The sequence below is a fragment of the Galeopterus variegatus genome, unplaced genomic scaffold (genome assembly GCF_000696425.1).
Source record: "Galeopterus variegatus unplaced genomic scaffold, G_variegatus-3.0.2 Scaffold188, whole genome shotgun sequence".
NCBI lineage: Eukaryota > Metazoa > Chordata > Mammalia > Dermoptera > Cynocephalidae > Galeopterus > Galeopterus variegatus.
Window position 1 is genome coordinate 79,890 of NW_007726299.1, and position 20,484 is coordinate 100,373.

At 42.8% G+C, this 20,484-nt stretch overlaps 1 protein-coding gene across 1 annotated transcript in view; it reads left to right on the forward strand.

The window, feature by feature from the left end:
• Positions 1-20,484, forward strand: part of FER1L6 (fer-1-like family member 6) — a gene marked incomplete at its 5' end in the record, with an annotated part of 120,763 nt that overhangs the window by 76,562 nt on the left and 23,717 nt on the right. Inside the window, 10 exons of the mRNA XM_008564614.1 lie at positions 414-640; positions 2,473-2,595; positions 3,846-3,885; positions 5,089-5,204; positions 6,195-6,326; positions 7,550-7,675; positions 9,473-9,600; positions 14,748-14,918; positions 17,774-17,934; positions 19,955-20,097. Coding sequence (XP_008562836.1) covers positions 414-640; positions 2,473-2,595; positions 3,846-3,885; positions 5,089-5,204; positions 6,195-6,326; positions 7,550-7,675; positions 9,473-9,600; positions 14,748-14,918; positions 17,774-17,934; positions 19,955-20,097 — 1,367 coding nt within the window. The remainder of the gene's footprint in view (positions 1-413; positions 641-2,472; positions 2,596-3,845; positions 3,886-5,088; positions 5,205-6,194; positions 6,327-7,549; positions 7,676-9,472; positions 9,601-14,747; positions 14,919-17,773; positions 17,935-19,954; positions 20,098-20,484) is intronic.

The window sequence follows — 20,484 nt, forward strand, 5'->3', positions numbered from 1 at the left end:
ACCCAGAGTTCTGCCTACACTTGGGAGTTCTCAGACCTCTGGAACCTCTAAAAGCTCCCTGAATTAACACACGGTGGGAGGAGACAATCAGCACAAAGGACCTGTGCCCTATACCTTGATTTTCATGATGCCAATGACCACGATTGATTAAAATTACTCTGAAGGGTCCGTCATAAGTACAACCACTTGTTGATGACCTGTTATGCACCAGATGCCTGACGTCATGATCTCATTTTACTCCCCAGTGAGATGAGTATTTTTACTATCATCTTACAAATAAGGAAAGTGAGGTTCAGCGATGTCAGGAACTTGCCATATTTGAATCTGGATTTGTCTGATTCCTAGGATTAAGTTCCTAGAATGCTGCCCTGTATTGCAGCCCCGCTCCCTGACCTGATGTGCTTTTCTTTCAGCGATGTCAGATTCACTAGTAGCCACTGAGTCCTCCGGACCGCTCAGCTCCTCCCAGGATCCCCCGACAGATCATGTCTACGTGGACGTAGAGCCACCTTCCACGGTGGTACCTGACTCAGCCCAGGTTCAGACAGCTGTCCTGGTTGACATCCCTGACTCATCCCCTATGCTGGAGCCTGAACACAGACCTGCAGCCCAGGAGCCACCAAAAGGTGGAAAAGTCAAGGTCAGCATGTAACTCCTCTTCATATTTACAAGACTCGTGGGAGTTAGCATTGGAGGCTCTGAAGACTCACCCTCCACCTGCCAGCTGTTGACCATGGGCAGGCAGCGTCACATTTGTGAGTAGCAGTTTCCTCGTTTGTAAAATGAGGATAAGGATACCCACTTCACAGCATTGTTGTAGGATCAGATAAATCAACATATATGAAATTAACGTCAAATGTGAGAGTAGTATTTAATTGAACAGAAATTCTTCTTATTGCATTAACTTGGAAGACAATGGTTTCTTCATCAGGCCTATTACACAAATATTTACAGCCTACTTTGTACAGGGTCATACAAGGCCAGAAAAAGATTTTCTTTTGGATTCTAAAGAAGGGTAAGATGAACATCTTCAGTAAGCTGAGATTCTGGAATGGAAGATGGAAAAGTGCACAAAGAACCACAAAACAAGGAGATAGTTAATTTTTCTAAGTCGTGAATTTGAGTGCAAAATCCTGGTTTATCCCTTGACTTAAAGGAGAAGGCAGTTTTAAGAAAGTCCTAAGGAACTGCCTGAGCAGCAAAGCAGAAATAAGTCAGAGCAGGATAGGTTAACAGACATTCACTCAGGCTGTTCCCATCTCATCCACGCTCAGCGACCCTCTGTGGCCCTCGCTGGCTTCTCTCCCAGGTTCTCCTGGTACTGCACCTGCCACTTCATGTTGGAATTCTCAGTTTCAGCGTGAGCCCAACCAGGTCAGAGAGGGTTTTTCGACATCTCTGTATCCCCTGCACTCAGGAGAGTGCCTGACACACGGGGTACTCGAGAGGTGTCTGGGAGAGAGAACGAATCCTGGAAGTGTGAAAAGTCTTGCATCACAGGCTCCAACGTGACGCCTGTCTTCTCCCGTAGACACCTCCTTTCTGCCACGTGCATCACGCGTCTCCTCCCATCCTGTCCTTCTGTTGTAGGTGTCCTTGATTTGAACCTGCTCAAATCAGAAATGAAGCTAAAGGGGAATTGCCTACTTTATGTCACTCAATCCTCACGACAGTGAAGTAGGCGGGTATTATTGTCCCCATTTGAGGAAACTGAGAATCACAAAATTCATGCTAATTTCGTTCTTTCCTTTTTTTTTTTTTTTTGGTTTTAGAACAATAATCATTTATTACTATTTAAGGGTCTGTGGGTCCCCTGGGCAGTTCTGATCTGAGCCAAGTTCGGTGATCTTGGCTGATTCTTTCCTTTTTTTTTTTTTTTTTGGTTTTAGAACAATAATCATTTATTACTGTTTAAGGGTCTGTGGGTCCCCTGGGCAGTTCTGATCTGAGCCAAGTTCGGTGATCTTGGCTGGGCTTGTTCATGGGTCTGCGTCAGCTGGCAGGTTGACTGGGGCTGGCTGGTCTAGGATGGCCTCACTCACACACCTGGTGTTTGTCCAGCTTTTGCCTCAGGGCAATGCAGGGCTGGACAACCCAGGTCTGTCTGAAGTCACCCCCTTTCTGCTGTACCACTTTGTGTCGATAGTCTGCTGCTTGTTGCATGCCTTTCTCCTCTACTGCACTCTAAGCCTCCCGAATGTGGGGCCGTGTCAAACTCCCCACATGTCCCGAATATCAAGCACAATGTCTCCCATCTGCTCAGTAAATGTTTGCTGAATAAATGAATGGATGAATATATTATTCAACTTTTATTTACTGAAGTAATACAGGGAACTGCTGCTACAAAAGCAACGGATGCCTCCATCCTCTTCCCAGTGGGTACCTATACGTCCTCTTCCTCAGTCGGCCAGTTAGCCACCGGCATGCAGCAAAACAAGGCCTAACTAATAACCTGTCCCCTTCCCTTGGCAGGATACCAGGAAATCTTCCCGGAGGTCCACTAAAAGGAGAAAGAGGACCATAGTGGATGAATCTGCTGAAAACGTCATTGACTGGTGGTCTAAGTATTATGCCTCCCTGCAGAAAGCACAGAAGGTAAAATCTCCGGCTGTGACACCAAGGGACTCAACAGGAAAACATGGCACCTTCTCTGCCTCCAATTTCCACATAACTTCCTTTAAATGCCATTAGAAGTAGGTCCTACCCAGGTGTGGTTCTACTAACTGCAGAAGAGTAAAAATCCTGGAAGGACCTGGGATCCTGAATGACAAAATCCTCATTGGATTTTGGATGCTGGAGCTGGCTCTGGGACACAGCTGGCTCTGGGACACAGGCTTCATTGTAGATGCAGGAAGCCTGCTCAGTCCAGCCTGGTACCTGGAGAACCTGCCCCCAGTCAGACTCAGGGTGGTGCAGCAGGAGAAATGGGGTCTCTAGACAGGTGGGCATTCACGATGGGGGCTTCACGTGCACCTGGACATACCCAAGTCAAAGGGCCCAGGTTTCCAGCAAGATTCTAAGCTTTTATGGGCAATTATCAAAGTAAAGGCAGAGGTCTTGGCCTCAGCAAATGGTAAGAATCGGTGGGTTGCCAGAGCAAAACAGGAATAAGGAACAAGACAAGGATCGAGTCACAAAGCTAGAGAACCAGTGGGGGGTGGGTCTGGAGATTCAGGCAAAAGCTCAGTGATAGACTTTGGTGAGATTTCTCATCCCCAAGTAAAAAAGAAAAAGAAAATTAGTCAGATGTAACCACATATTTAATTGAATAGAAATTCTTCTAATTCTTTGGTTTGAAAAGACTGTAGTTTCATCTAGGACTGTTTCACAAATATTGATATATAGTAAATAAACCAAATCTCAGTCCCTGCCTCCATCCTTCTTTTGCTATAACAGATACTACCACTTCCTGTGAGTTCTCAGCCCCTTACCTTTTCTCGATAACCTCCCTGATCCCTGGGTATATGCCAGCAGGCAAAACTCATAGTGCAGACTAAGGTGATGATCCGTGGAGGTGGAAAATGTGGAAAGAGAGCTTGCTGTCCCCATGGCTGGGAGGAGACTACATATAGAGCACACAGATGTCTTGTCTACGGCCTGAGGACACTTTTCTTGGATGGGTGGGCACCTCTTCTCTAGGGCATGGAGAAGGGTATCCCACTGCACTTATGTCCCAGACCTGCACGGTGAGGCTTCATTTTGGGGAGTGCTAGAAGACTGTTTGAATATTCTTTTTAAAGAATGCGGAGGCCTAGGATAATTGAATTAGAACTTTTAGCAGTCAGGATTAATAAATTAATAGATTAATGTCACTGTCAATAATCCTGTGTCCCTCTTTTTCAAAGGCAAAGGAGAGCAATCCCAAGGAGAAAAAAGGCAATATAGGTAAGTAGCTGTTCTGGGGACATTTGGACATAGAATAGGGCCATCGTAGTGAGAAAATTATAAAGCAGAAGCCATGGGAAGTATATTAGAGCTTAACTCCCTCGTTTCCCAAGTGAGGAAACAATCTCAGGAAGATAACACCACTTGAAAAAGGTCATGTAGCTATTTGAGCAGGACTGGGACCAGATCCCAGGTCTCCTGAATATAGTTCAGGGCTGAAATTGACCCTTTGGTTCATGTCCCTACACTGACAGTCTGAATGTGGAAACAGTGGAGTAAAAATAGAAGCAAGCTGGATGATGGGCCAAAATCAACAAGATAGACTTTAATAGAGGTGAGTGTAAAGACCTGAATTTAGGTTCCAAGATGCAGTTTACAAGGATTGGATAGATCTGGTTTGGCAGAAGCTTAAATGAAAGAGGCCTTGGTTTTGAAGTGACCACAAACTGGATACAAGTCGACGTAGGTCTTGACCTGAACACAACAGTGACACCCAGCAGTCAATACTATTTCAGGTGACACTGATTCAAGTATAAAAACAGAGCCAGGCTCAGGTCCTCAGACCCCTCCTAATTGGCACATTTAATTCTAAGACCACCCCCATGACATAGGTAATAGCATCTTCATCTTGCAGATGATGAAACACAGGTACAGAGAGGTCAAGAAACTTGTCCAAGATTACACAGCTAGAAAACAGCAGAGCTAGAAGCCCATCTCTAGCGGTATTTTTCCCCAGAGTCTGCTGCTAAAAAAGACTGAATAATCTCACTCATGTGACTTTGTGCAAGACCCTTAACATATGTGAGCCTTATGTTGAACTTAATGAATCTCAATTTCCTAAACAGATCTGAGAGGAAGTGTAGCTACGAGCTTTGAGTCGATCAAATCCTGGGTCTGTTCTTTGCTAGTTGGGCGAATGGGCAAATTACTCACCCTCTTGTGCTTAGTTTAATGAGTTCTTATATATACCAGTACAGGCCAGCACATGGCCTGGACCCAGCGGATCCACTGGCATTGCATTTCTGTATGAGTGGCATCCCCTGTGGTCATGCAGTGCACCAACTGCAGGGCTGCGTATGGCAATTCTACAGCGAAAAGTTACTATTTCTTTTTTTAAAAAAGAGTCAGACACATGGCAGAGCAAAGGGAAAGAGGGAGCTTGGCTTTGTTCCTTCTCTAACAACTTCTACTGAATATCCACAGAGGCAAAACCAGATGAGGTAGTGGTAGATGTGGAAGATGGCCCCAAGAAGAAGAAAGACAAAGTGCCCAAGAAGAAACTCAAAGACGATGGCATCCCCAACCTGGCCACCTTGCAGGTGTGTGGACACCAGCGTCTCTGCTGTGGGTGGGCTGGGAAGCGCAGCAGTGGGGTTCTGTTAGTGCTTTGGTCAACCGTAGTAATGTCTTCATTTGAACTAATTTACTTTGTTTTTGTTATAATCATTGATGCAGAGAAGTAACGTTAATAAGCATGTAAACCGAGACAATGGAGCTTGCTCATTTTCTGTTTTCTACATCCTCACGTTGAGGAGAGGCATGACTTACATTGTTTAGCCTGGACCTGGCAAAATAATTTACAGTGTGTGATTTCTCCTTGGCTCAGTTCTAGAAGCTTGACCTCATCATGCAGATGTGTACAGACTCAAAGCAGCAGGAGTGTTAACTCCACCTATCATCTCCATCAGACCAATCTTCACATTAGTCAGAGGGTGCTGGCTAGAGGCATATTTATGGATATGAAAATTTGGAGTGAGAAAATTACATACGTTGATATACATAAAAGTAATTAATTTGGGGAAGTAATTTGGGTTAGAAATTTGAATAATTTAATTGTGGTACCAAACCTAAAACTCAATTTGATTTTGCATTTTTAAAGTGTATATATAATTTCCCACTTGGAAAATTCATGTCCACATGCATTATAATAAAAGCAAATATTCCATCACATTATATGTGTTAAGAATTAGATGCTAAATGAACATTATTGAGTTGAATCTCCTTAAGGTATTATAGTCTATATCCAACAACCAATAACATCAATTAGCTACAAAAAAGTCTGCCTTATTTATACCTATATATTTAAAATATTTTTTGGCTTAGCTACAGTTCTTGGAATTTAAAAGTTTGTCAAAAAGGTTTCATAAAATTCGGAGTAGTAGTGAGTTCCAGGAATGCTGAGCCAACCCCTGTATCTTATTTTGCTAAGGACAAATTAACAGTGGCTTCTTAGATTTTTCCGAGGGACATATATCAAGGCTGGTCTTGGCATTTCTCATTAAATCAATCCTTCTCCCTTTTCTCTAAAGATATACGATGGTGATCTTGAGAGTGAATTCAACAATTTTGAAGACTGGGTGAAAACCTTTGAGCTCTTCAGAGGCAAGTCTATGGAAGATGACCATGGCCTTGATGGAGACCGAGTCATAGGAAAGTTTAAGGCAGGTTCCAATGTTATCCTTTTTATTTGGCTCACCCTGTCCATTAACATCAGCTATAACTCAATTCTGTTAATGGGATTGTGGTGCAGGGTGTGTGTAAGGAAAAGGCTTCATCTTTACTCAAGACCCTCTTTAGAACCCCATAAGACCTAGCCCCAGTCTTTTGAGATATTTTGGTTTGTGGCCAGTGGGTTGGAGCTCAGCCTGGTGGAAAATAAGGGGACAGAGTCATTACCTTAAAGGACCACGGAATTTTACTCTCCACCCTGACATAGCTAACGTGTGATTTGTGCAAGCCTGCCAGTTGGACAATTAAACTAATCAAACAAATCAAACCTTTCATCTGGCAGACTTATTGTGTCAGTGTCATAAAGTACTATAAACCTACTGCATGCTGAGCCCTTTTTATGCAGTATGGTATGTTGTAAATAGCATGGGTGTTGCAGTTGCCAATCTGGATTTAAATCCTGTAGTACTGACTAGCTGCATGACCTGGAAGAATGTACTTCACCTCTTTGAGCCTTAGTTGCTACATCTAGAAATAAGAATACTATAGTTAGGATAAAATGAGATAATAGGGGAAGCACCAGCACAGTAACCCCCACGTAAAGGTACTCGGTGTCCCATCTGTTATGTTCTTCACATGACAGTCCTACAAGGAGGATGTTAATGCACCAACACCCATTCACTGGTGTACCATGTAGAAGCTCAGACACAAGCAGGTTACCTGAACTGCTGAGGACATCTCTTTGAGCCTTAGTTGCTACATCTAGAAATAAGAATACTATAGTTAGGATAAAATGAGATAATAGGGGAAGCACCAGCACGGTAACCCCCACGTAAAGGTACTCGGTGTCCCGTCTGTTATGTTCTTCACATGACAGTCCTACAAGGAGGATGTTAATGTACCAACACCAATTCACTGGTGTACCATGTAGAAGCTCAGACACAAGCAGGTTACCTGAACTGCTGAGGACATCCAACTGGCAAGGGAAGCAGCAACCCAGATTTTGCTGATTCCCAGGCTGTGCAAATTTTCCCAGCACTATGCTCTCTGTGGTTTTCAGTGTGACATAGGACCATCTTGTTTCAATGGGTTGCACTTTGTGGTTCCAGGGCTTGTTCTGCATCTTTGTGCAAATTTTCCCAGCACTATGCTCTCTGTGGTTTTCAGTGCGACATAGGACCATCTTGTTTCAATGGGTTGCACTTTGTGGTTCCAGGGCTTGTTCTGCATCTACAAAAGCCCCGAAGATTCTAGCTCTGAGGACAGCAGGCAGCTGAGAATCCAGCAGGGGATTCCACCCAACCACCCCATCCAAGTGCTGATCAGGGTGTACATTGTCGCGGTGAGCCATCCTTGTTTGCTCTGAGGGGGTGTGTTAGTCAGCTCAGGCTGCCATAACAAAATACTACAGACTGGGTGGCTTAAACAACAGAAATTTATTTTCTCACAGTTCTGGATGCTGTAAGTCTATGCTCAAGGTGCTGTAAGGGTTGGTTTCTGGTGGGGACTCTCTTGCTGGCTTCTAGATGGCTGCCTTCTTGCTGTGTCCTCACATGGCCTTTCGTCTATGCATGTGTATGCGAAAGAGAGAGAGAGAGGGCACTGGTACCGCCTCTTCTTCCCGTGAGAACACTAGCCCTATCAGATCAGAGCCCCACCGTGATGACTTCATTTAACCCCGATTACCTTCCTAAAGGCCTTATCTCCCAATACAGTCACTTTAGGGATTACAGCTCCAACATTTGAATTTGGGAGGCACACAATTCAGTCCATAACAGGGTATGAAGATTGGTCAGTGACATGGACATTTCCTGGCTTTTCACTCAGGGAAAATCCTTCCGAGCATATAGGACTGCTCTGTGTAGTTTTATCTGCTCGCTGTGGTTGCCTACGGGCAGGAAAGGGAACCAACTAGAACCAGAGTAGGAAGTTCACGGGCAAGACAGAGGGAAGAACAGGGCAGAAGATGGCAGCTGCCCCTGTGAAATTCTTCCCCCAAACTATGCCTCTGCACTGCTGCAGTCAAACATTTCATTTTGAATGTATTTCCAAGAAAAATGTTATCTCCTCTAGGCTTCCGCCTCTCTGATAGTGAGAGCACAAAACTTTAGTTAGGAAACTTTTTGACCTTATTGCCAGGAAGCTCAGGGCCAAATGTGACACTCAGTCAAAGCACCTCTGTGAACTCTGTGGTTCATGGATTTATGCTCCTCTCCTGACCTTGGACTTGATTTGCATAATTGCATTTGATTGCAGTAGTCTTATTTTATATGAACGCTTTGCCTACATTGCCTACATCCTTTTTATGAAACATAAATGAAGCACAAAATAAAAATGAATTGTTCTTTAATGCTAAGGGAGAACTTTCTTCCGCATGCAGTTCTCAGGTTGTAAAGAATCACTGACAATGCTGACTAGTCTATGTTAAGTACCCGCCCACAGGATAGTTTAGACTAGCCTTTTCAAGATTTTGTTCAGGAGGCCACCCATGTCTCGGGGCATGATTAATATGCATTCCTCAGGAAAAATACCAGACATTCAAATAAATTCAAGAAATAATGCATATAATAATTCATTTCCCCTTTCCAGCTCCTGACATTCATAAAGCTCATCAGGGATCTGAGAATTCCAGAAGCAAAGAAACCAATTTAACTATTGAATCTTTTTCCTAAACTTATTGCTTCATATCGTTTTTCTCCCTACAAGAAATCCTACAGAACTAAGGTTCTATGGGACACAATTTGGAGAATCTAGAAATAGAGAATATGACTAGTAGGAAGGAAAGGGATAAATTTCTATGGACTACAGAGATTGGAGAAGGATTTGTCTCATTCATTTATTCATTCAGCAAGTATCTGCTTTCCACTGCGGAGATGACTTCAGAGAAAGTTGAATTTGGGAAAAGCCAATATTTTTAGTTTTAACAGCAAAATGGAGATGCTAAGTAGAGGTTCTTAACCTTGGCTGCATGCCAGAATCATGTAGGGAGCTTTTCAAAATCCCAAAGCTCAGGGCCCATTAAATCAGAATAGCTGGAGCCAGAACTCAGCCATCAGTATTTTGAAAGCACCCAGGTGATCCCATGTGCAACCGATGTTGAGAACCACTGGACCAAAGGAATTTTCTTTTCCCTCCCCAGGCATTTAATCTCAGCCCAGCTGATCCAGATGGGAAATCAGATCCCTACATTGTGGTCAAGCTTGGCAAGACAGAAATCAAAGACCGGGACAAATATATCCCCAAACAACTGAACCCAGTATTTGGAAGGTCAGTGGCCATCTGGGCTATGTTGTCTTGTTTTTTCTGCATTCGCTCCTGCTGTGTTTCTGTGGCGTGTGTGCATGTGTGTGCGTGCATATGTGTGCATGTCTTAAGTAAAATGCTGGCAGGAGGTTAAATGCTGACTCCTGCCCTTGATACTTTTTCTGTATTAGTCTGTTTCTGTTGCTTATAACAAAATACTTAACACTAGGTGATTTACAAAGAAAATAAAATTTATTGCTTATAGTTTCTGAGGCTGGGAACTTCAAAGTCCATCTGGTGGTGGTAACAGTGACCTAGGGGTCTCACATTGCAAGATGGTGGAAGCAGAGAGAGAGACAGACTCTCTTTTATCTCCTTTTAAAGCCCTCAGAACCACACCCCTGACCACCATTTTTAATCCATTCACTACTACACAGTCCTACAATCCAATCACCTCTCCAAGGCTCCATCTTTCAATTACCATAATAGGATTTCCCACCCTCTTAAAAGTCACAGTGGGAGCTACGTTTCTAATACATAAAACTTGGGGGACACAATTCAAGCTTCAGTGAGTTTTGGGGGGACGTAACTCAATCCACTACAATACCAGCCAACCAAACCTGTGTTCATGGAGAAGGGTCAAATTCTTTCCATGGTCCCCTCAGGTAATCCATGGTAGTCTTCATACTCATAGTTTTCTAATAACCATTCCCTAGATTTCAGATTTAGGAGGCACCTCGAAGAGTCATCAGATTCAGCCTCCTGCTTTTGGACAGAGAGATTTCCCTTTTACAAACAAAGCAACCAATATCTGGAGAGGTTAAGAAATGTATTCAAGTTCACACAGCTCATAATTGGAGGAGAAGGGGCCAAATGTTTGGCCCATCCTATCATTTTGCCACTCATTCGAGGTGACCCCTGAGGATAAAAGTTGAACTGCATCCCCCAGTTGTGTTTCATTTTCCTGCAAAGTGTGAAAACCTGTTGCATTTGTACATGTGCAGGTGGACTGGCACCACCCTCATCGTCAGGGCGTGTCACACACTGGTGCTCCCTGCTTGGAGTTTGTGCATGTGGCTGCCATTGATTTGAGAATCAGAGCCACCTGGGTTTCACTCTGCCACATACAAGGTGTGTAACCTTGCGCAGATGGCTTGACCTCTCTGATCCTCGTTTCCCTCATCTGTAAAGCGGCAGTAGTGACACCTGGCGCTCAGCCTGTTAGAAGATCAGATACATGAAGCAACCAGCATGTTGTCTGTGCCAGCACACAGGAGATGTTCAGAACACAGCAGCTCCCTTCCCTCCTTCCTGCTAATCATCTTAGCAGTGGATTCATCTTAAGTGCATCATTTCTTTTTTCCTGAGTGACTAGGATCGTGGGATAAAATCTCCATCGATTTTGTTTAAATTCATTTACATGTCTGTGATCACAGTGGACTCTCTGACATTTGATCACCACTACTCTCTCACATTTCACTGCTCCTGAGGCAATGAGGCAATAAATGATCTTGCTGTGCAGATTAATAGGAACAATTAAAATGATGGTGCCCTTGCTCCCCTGATGCAGAGATAGCCTTCATCATTACCTGCCAGTTCCGTAACTAGAGCTTCAGTTCTCAGAGTGCATGGTGGTCACTTTTTATTAGCTAAGTGCCATGAATTAGACTGGTTTTATCACCCCTGTTATGTGGCCATGGCAGCCAAAGAAGTGGATAGTGGAATATTTCCTGCTGCCTCTGGCATTGCAGGGCCTCTTCCAGGAGCTCTCGGGTGTGCAGATGCTTTGTACTTAATTGTCGTTCAGGGACAAAAGTTGTGCCCTTCCAGCAGGAAGGGCAGAGGACTCTTGTGGCTGACCTGGAGTCTGGTCATGCCTTGCTGTTCGTGTGAGGAGGTCACAGCCTCTACCCCCGGTGCCTGGGACGTCTCCCTGCTTTACTTCCTTCCTAGCCTCCGACATGGATGGATCTGTTGATGTGTTTATTGGTCTATTGGTTGGTTCCTTCTGAAGACCATGGGGGAGTGTCTGTTCCACGCCTCTCTCCTGGCTTCTGGTGGTTTGCAGGCAACCCCTGGCATTCCTTGACTTGTAGACACATCGTTGCAACCTCAGCCTTCATTCTCCCTGTATCTCTTCACATCCTCTTCTCTCTGTGCATATCTGTCTCTGTGTCGTGTCCCCTTTTCATAAGGACTTCAGTCATACTGGATTAGGGCCCACCCTAAAGACCTCACTTTAATTTGACTACCTCTGTAAAGACCCTATTTCCAAATAAGGTCACATTCTAAGGTACTGGGGATTAGAACTCGAACATATTTTGGGGGACATAATTCAGCCTACAACTACACACACTCACATACACACACACAGATTTAGTGCACGGAATTTGTTTACATGATCATGAGGGCTGCCAAGTCTGAAATTCATAGGGCAGGCTGGCAGCTGGAAACTCTCGGGCAGGATCTAGTATTGCAGTCCATGGGCAGAATTTCTTCTTTCTCAGGGAAACCCTAGTTTTGCTTTTTAAGCCTTTTAACTGATTGGATGAAGCCTACCCAGATTATCAAGGATAATCTTCTTTTTAAGTCAACTGATTGTAGATGTTAACCACATGTATGAAATATCTTCATATCAACACCTAGATTAGTGTTTGATTGAATAACTAGGGACTATGGTCTAGCCAAGTCAATGCATAAAACTGACTGTCACACTACAAGTAGTTTGCCAGTGTTTGTTCTTTCCAATCAGACAGTCATTTGGTGACAGACCATGGGCCAGGTATTGGAGAAGTATAGAGGGGATATGATTCTATTTTCATAGGACCTACCCCCTCATGGAGGAGGTGGCATTAACCAGAAAATCAGATAAATATAGCTTGTGTGATGAATGTTAAGGTGCATGGGCCTTTGAGCCTATGTAATCAGGGAACCGAAGGTCAGATACTATGACTAGAAGTTCCACAGATATGGAGTTAGGAGAACTCCTATCTGCACTCGAGTCAGCTAAAGAGCCATCTCCTTCATTCCTTACTGCCGTCCCCCAGACAGGAGTACTCGTAACACCCTACACACAACTCTGTCCGAACCCCTGCCACCCCTTATTTAGCTATTTTCTCATCTGCCTTCCCTGCTAGAAAGAAATTGTGTCACTTACAAAAACCACAGTGCCCGACACATAGTGAATGTGTAATAAATGTCAAATGAACAAATGAATAAATTAAAGAATGAATGATGAATGAATTAATAAAGGAGAAATGAGACGTTTTTGCTCTGAAGCCCAGAGGCTCTGCCTGCTTTCACCAAGTCTCAGTTTTTGCCCATTTCATGATATATAATCTTTTCTCAAGCCACCATTGCATCTAGAGATAGTATCTCATTGACACACAAGTTGGTGTAAGCCTAGTTTTTCCCTGGGTGACCAGAAGTCCGATCATGGTCGGCTGTTCTTATTAACTCTTTGAATGACAGACCTAGTTAAAAGTCAGACAAATTAAATTTGTGAGCACAGCTTGGGGAGAAGGACCAGAGCAAATGAGTCCTTGTCATGGTTTCCAGGGGCAGGTAAGCACTTACTAAGTCTCCTTGGTGGCAGCCATGGTGATGGCAAAGCTCAAAGATTGACGTCGGGAGGCTTCCTTGTGAGATGCCTCATGAATGTCAATTACAGTTCAGAATCCAAATTGTGGAGCCCAGGAGATCATGTTGTGCCTTGAGAGGAAAGACACATGGATTTCTTCCTCGTGTGGCAACATCCCTGGCCTGCTAGAGCCTCCTCAGTCAGCTACAATCACTGGAGCTGTCCAGTATCTCTGGTTTTTTCTCTCTGGGGAGGGTTAATTGGCTCCAGCTATGCTGTATTGCAGTCCCCGCCACAGTGGAGAGCAAGTGTCAAGGCTAAGTGGATCTGACCAGGAGGTCAGCAGCTCAGAGGATGTGCAGGGAAGTACTGGGCACACCATTCCCCTTCCTCCCACCTCCTCTCTACCTTGCTCCCTTGCTCCCAGCCCAACCCATCCTGGCCCACAGTGGCCAGAGTCCAGAACAGCTAGAGAAACACTGGTGTGTTCTTGATTTTGTTTGCAGAAAGACATTTTCCTAAAATGCAGGATTTCACTCAAAATTTAATTCTTATGCATCTGCTCTAATGCAGGAACTCAGTAGCACAGATAATCCACTGTCACAGGAAACCTGGCAGCATGCCTGTTCCTCATGACACCTTGCATTGGTGCGGTATCGTGGGAAGAACACCTAACCAGGACATAGGAAACACCCTATCTCACATCAGCCTGATTGATGATCTTGGCCAACTCATTTGTATTCTCTAGATTTCAATTTCCTTATCTGTAAAGTAAAAGGATTGGATATCTGTAAAATGAGGGGAAGAAAACATTTATTGTGTGTATTTTCCCTAGGCCAAGTGCAGGCTTCAGCAGTGCAGAGATATAAAAGGCAGGTCCCTGTTCTCAAAGGGCTCAGAGTCTTGCAGAGACAGCACTCCACTCCTGCAATTCTATGTTTTTATGATTTTCCATCCTCAACAGGGTTTTCCTTTAAAATAAATCAACCTGCTAAAAAATAAAATAAAAATATAAATCTTTGGTCCCTGAACCAGCCAGCCACCAAAAGTATATATATATAAAATAAAAATAAATAAATAAATAAAATAAATCCAGCTGGGTATTCCTTGATGAAGCAACAGTGAAACAGAAGGGGGATGGCAAGGTATTGGACACCAATTGAATACCTGGAAGAACAACGTGTGTTTTATATAAAGAATATTGCATTTAACCACCTTGTTAAGTTACAAAGAAGATGCTTATCGTCGTCTACACATAAGAAAGCTGAGAGAGATTAAATAACTTCCCCAAAGTTTTAGAAACAGGAAGTTGCAAATTCAAGCCAACATTAAGTATCAGTCCTACTTGAGACTAAAACCCCCAGCTGAGGACTGCAAGACATTGCCCATAAAAGGGGAAATTGTTGACTATTGGAAATTGACTGTACCTCAATGAGGAATTAAACCAAACAAATATCTGCTAAGTGTTAACTGAGCTGTTGAGTATTTAATGAGTTCATAATGAACAGTAGGCCAGCTAAAAGTGAGTCTGGGGAAACTTCCCTGTGTCACCAAACATTCTTGACTCCTGAAACCTCTGCTTGGACAACAGGTCATTTGAGATCCAAGCCACATTCCCGAAGGAGTCCCTGCTCTCTGTCCTGATCTATGATCATGACATGATTGGGACAGACGACCTTATTGGTGAGACCAAGATCGACCTGGAGAACCGCTTCTACAGCAAACATCGAGCCATCTGTGGCTTGCAGAGCCAGTATGAAATGTAAGTTCTTTCTCCCGTGGAGACACCGTTGGTGTTCTGAGGTCACAGTCTTCAGGGCTCTGGACTCTGCATCCAAATTGTTCATCTCTTGGAAGGCCAGACCATGCTCAGCTTTACTATCTCACATGTGCTGCACATGAGAGGTCTGGTTTGGGGAAAGTCTGTTCAGTACTCTTGAGGGTCACTGAGGATAGGGAGGCAGCTCGTTTAGAACCAAGGGCAGGCTCTTCAAGAGTCAAGAGCTGATTTGTCTGTGTTCCCTTGATCAGTAGTGCCTGGTGGGCAGGGTTCCCTGGTGGGGAATAATGCTTGAAGAATGATTAACATAATAGAAATGCCCATATCCCAACTAATTATAACTAACACTTATGTGTGCTTCCGATAACCGAACACTTTACATGGAGTATCTCATTCACTTCTTTCAACACCCATTGAAGTGTTATCCCCATTTTACAAATGAGGGAAGAATGGACCCACCTCTCACTCTTTACAACAATTTTGAATTCTGCTTAATTTAAAAATATAGACTACTAGCTTTATTTTCTTAAAAGTTTGTTGTATCTGATAGCTTAAGAAAAAAATAATTGCAGCCGGAAAAATATAAAAACATTCATTAAAATTCCATGGTGTAGTTTAAAAACTACTTTTCCTGTTACACATTGTAGCCATGTATCAAACTATCATATATACCCCATAAATTTGTATAGTCATTATGCATCAATTTAAAAAAAAAAGTTCTGTGAGTTCAAACACCTATTTTCGTAAGTCGATAGGTTATATAAAAGATTCTACAGATGTTCTCCATTGTGAGTAAAAGTACCTGATTAATGTAAAAAAATGTTTTATTGAATATAAAACAGCACATATTCATTATAGAAAACTTAGGAAGTACAGACAGTACAAAATAATGCTCAAATTATTCTACCCAGAGATAATTTATGTAAAAAATTCTTGCATATTTCCTTTCTGTATTTTTTTCTATGCCGTTTTCCCCAGAAGTTGACCTTATACTCCCGCATGCAGTTTTGTAACCTGCTTGTTGCAATTACCCTTATATCATAAGCATTTTGTCATGTCACAAACTACTCTTTGAAAACATTATTTTAATAGCTCTATATTACAAGGGCACTTCAAAAAATTTGTAGAAAGATTCATATTATCTTTTAATTCTAGTTTTCCACAAAATATTTGAAGTACCCTCATATTTGATTACGTAAGTTTATTATAAAATGATATAACCAATTTGTCTTCTTGAACTTTAGGGCATTTATGTTCTTTTTTACTGCCGCCATGAGCATTCTCACACAAAAGCCGTTTCACACCTCTCTGATAATTCCCTCAGCAGTCATCCATTGATGTGGATTGCTCTATTCAAAGGAATGCACATTTTAAGGACTTTTAATATATTTGCCCAATTGGCCCATCAGAAGAGTTGTACCAATTCACACTCTCACTGTCAGAGTCTGACTGCCCGTTCCCCCGTGGCGTGATTTTCAGAGAGTCTCCTTTCTCTCCTGCTCTTCCCTGAGCCAGGAGAGCCAGTTCAATTTGGGTCCCTAGTGGACCCACAAGCCTCCTGGGTATGCACAGGCTCTCCAAGTACTTGAGAGGGCTCCGTTCAGAGAGGGTTTAGCTGCTCTCGCTCTGAAATCAGGGAAGGAAGCCACTGGCATCCTTTGTTCAGAAGAATTTCTCTATGGAGGACCTGCCAGGGAGGAGCAGAATAATTTAGTCAGGGGAGTTGCACTGAAAAGTTTCACAAATAAGACAAGAGTGCTTATTTCTGGGGAGGCCTGTGTGTGGCTCTGGACCTTTTCAAAATCCTCATATCTTTGACACAACGTAGGAATATTACTCTACATCTTGATTTGTAAGCCACATTTTGATTTATTTAAATACTCAAACAAGTTAAATTCTGATGAACTCAGTGCCCCAATGGGCAGAGACATCCAAGCTTATCTTGGTGATGACTCTTAGAGAGCACTTCATTGCAAGTTAACAATTTTTAACCAGCAAGCTGGCCAGTTGGCTAAGTTGATTAGAGCATGGTGCTGATAACGCCAAGGTCCAGGGTTCGATCCCTGTACTGGGCAATAACAACAACAACAAAAACAAGTTAAATAGCTAGTTTTTAAGGGAAGAAGGTGTTGGGAAGATTTAGAAACTCACTGCCAGGAAAATCACTGATTAGAGAAACAACACATCAAGACTTTCTGCCTGTGACGTCAGTCTACAGTATGTTTTTTTGTAGGGGAAGAGGAGAGAGGAAAGAGGCAGAGAAATAGAAAGGATGAGCTAGTCTTTCCTCTTAGGATAAGAAACAGCCCGATGGCTGTTCTGCTATGGACGGAACAAAAACTGAACAAAAATTACCTGCAAAGAAGCCCATAGAGACAGAAAGCAGATGGGTGATTAACGAAGGCTCTGGGGAGAGAGAAAGGTAACTGTTTTATGGGTACAGGATTTTCTTTTGGGGTGATGAACACTTTTTGGAAGAGATGGTGGTCGTACATCATGGTGAATACACTAAATGCCACTGAATCGGTCAACTTTAAAATGGTTAATTTTGTTATGTGAATTTCACTTTAATTGTGTAAAGGACTTTTCTGTCTAGCTACACACAAGTCCTGCCTTTCATGCACACTTTATATAAGAAGACGTGTTTGGCCAGAAAAGAAACAAAACAAAACAAAACAAAACAAAAAACACTAGCCCCAATTGTAGACAAAGCCAGGTCAAATTAGAAGATAACTACACAGGTCATACTTGAGTGGCCCTTTTTATGGCAACCTCAGAGTGTGTCCTCCCAGATAGAAGACAGGCCTCACCCTACCTGTCCTTCCTCCACTTTTCAGAGAAGGCTACAATGCCTGGAGAGACACGTCCAAACCCACTGAGATCCTCACCAAGCTCTGCAAAGACAACAAGCTCAATGGACCCTACTTTCACCCTGGGAAAATACAGATAGGAAACCAGGTCTTCACTGGGAAAACTGTCTTCACTGAAGAGGACTCTGGTAACTCTCTGCAACGTATCCTGCTGATGTAGCTCTTCTTTTGAAAATCCTGATTCTAGCGGTATTTGTGTCTAGGGGACAGTGGGTCATCTAATTATAGAAGTAATGCACGCTCATGGTCAAAAGTATGGACAAGTTAAGGGAGATAATGAAAATCACTCCTCATCCCTAAACTCAGAGATGACCCTGCTGCATGCTGGAGTGTTTCCTTGCATGTGTGTGTGTGTGAATGTGTATATGTCACATTGTTACATAATTGTAAATGTATTATACACTTGTACACATAGTTTTGTTCCCTGCTTTTTCTGTTTCCAATGATTATGACGATTCTCCTTTGTTCTTTGAAACAATCATTGATAATATTTCATTTTATTTTTGTACCATTTATTTATGTTGTGTTTGTTTTTGTCACTGTAGTGACAATTGATGCTACAATGAAATTCCTTTACATATTCTTGCACATTTCTAGATCATAGAAGTAGAATTGTGTCAGAAGGCAGGCAATAGTTTTAAAATATAAAAAATTGGACACAACCCAATTACCCCCATAAATGTTACACCAATAACTCTTCTATTTTAGCAACAAGAAGTAGATTTTCCACATCATGAGCATCCTGAGACAGATCGTGAAGATCCCACAGAGGCTTCCATAAATTCAGAATGAGAAAAAAAGCCATCTTTACTTTAGTGATACAGAATAACTTTTGTATTGTCTCCCCTGTCCATTTGACACTTAAAAATTCCCTATAGATGGTTCAGTTATTTTGATGCAAAGAGCCCAATTAAGGACGTGGTTCAGGATGTCCTGACACTGCTATGTTGACCTCCGCCACTTTGATGCCAAGATTTCTTTTTTTTTCCTTCTTTCTTTTTTTTTTTTTTAAGATAACCGGTAAGGGGATCTTAACCCTTGACTTGGTGTTGTCAGCACCACGCTCTCCACAGCGAGCCATGGTCAGGCCCCTTCCAAGATTTCTTTTCACCATGTCATTTCAACCCCAAGAACCTATTGAGGTTCTTACATACAGAGTTATAAATATTTAGATAATGTATTAATGACACACTAATGAATTTCTGTTGAGAAAAATACTTGTTCACAGTATATTCTATTAAGCCAATTTAGTTCCTTGGTTAATATCCCACATTTCATGATTAAACAATTACTATTTTTTTTCCCACAAAAAACCTGAAATTATGTTCATAAGCTCAGTTCCTGACTGATTAAACTTTACGAGAAAGATTTAGTTCATTGATTACTTGTTCATCCCTATCAATGTTTACTGATTGTAATTATTGCTAACGGGAGATTTCTTTTGTGGCCCTTTTTTAAAAGCCAAGATCAATTTTCCTATATCAAATTTGGCCATTCTAAACTTTGTCGAGAAGATTTTATTCTTTTAACCATTTTTTGTCTTCTTCTGTGAGTATTGTTTCCACCAGTCGTTCTTATCACGGATTACCTTCTCTAGAATGACAGGTCCAGAGAGTGTCTCCTGTGGGCAGTGTTGCTAGGAGGGAGATCCCAAGTGATGATGAGAGATCAAAGGCATCGTCAACACACTGCACCCGTTTCACCACCTTCTTAAGGCCTCCCCGAGTCCCCAGGGCCTCTCGCATTGCGGTGGTAGCACACAGTTTTACATCTCCAAAAATATACGCTCTTCAGTATTTTCCGGATAGACTCATGATGGATAGACTCTGGAGGAATCTGATTTAGGGATGAATGGAGCCCCCTACTACAGGACTCTGACTGCTCTCTGGATCCTCTGGTCAACCCGTCTCATTTCCCTCTCTCTGAACTTTCCATCTCTCTCCCCTTCCCAACACTCTAGCTCCACCTCTTTCCATCCTTTCTTTTTCCTTTTTTCCTCTTTTGCTGTCTTTTCTCTCCCCCTGTTCCGTAGTATATTTAAGTGAAACTTTAAGGGACATGTTTAAAAATTCATCTGACAGCACATACTTGTCTCCTTGCAGAAACACACATCAGACAAGTCTCTTTCTTTGTCCTTCTTCCCTGCAGAAGAGACAGTGGAGTCTTATGAGCACTTGGCCCTCAAGGTTTTACGCTCTTGGGAGGATATGCCAGAAGTCGGATGTAGGCTGGTTCCTGAGCACATAGAGACTCGGCCACTGTACCACAAGGACAAGCCAGGAATGGAACAGGTAGTGGCCAAGACAGGTCTGGCCCCATTAGGTGTGTTCTTCCCCAAGGAATGTGGCTTTTTTCTGTAAGAGTTAATTTTGGTTGCCCTAGCCAGAATGGTTTTCATCCGGGGACAGTTGTGACCTTATTTCCCCAGGGACATTTAGTAATGTCTGGAAACACTTCTGGTTGTCACAAGTGGGTAGGGGTGCTATTGGCATCTAGCTGGTAGAGGCCAGGGGTGCTATTAAATTTAACCTCCTACAATGCACAGGACAGCACAACCTCCCCCACTGCCCATCCCAAACACACACAACAAAGGATTATCAAGCCTAAAATATCAGTAACACCAAGATTGAAGAACCCTGCCCTGGCGTTAGTGTTGAACTTAGTATTTTGTTCATTTT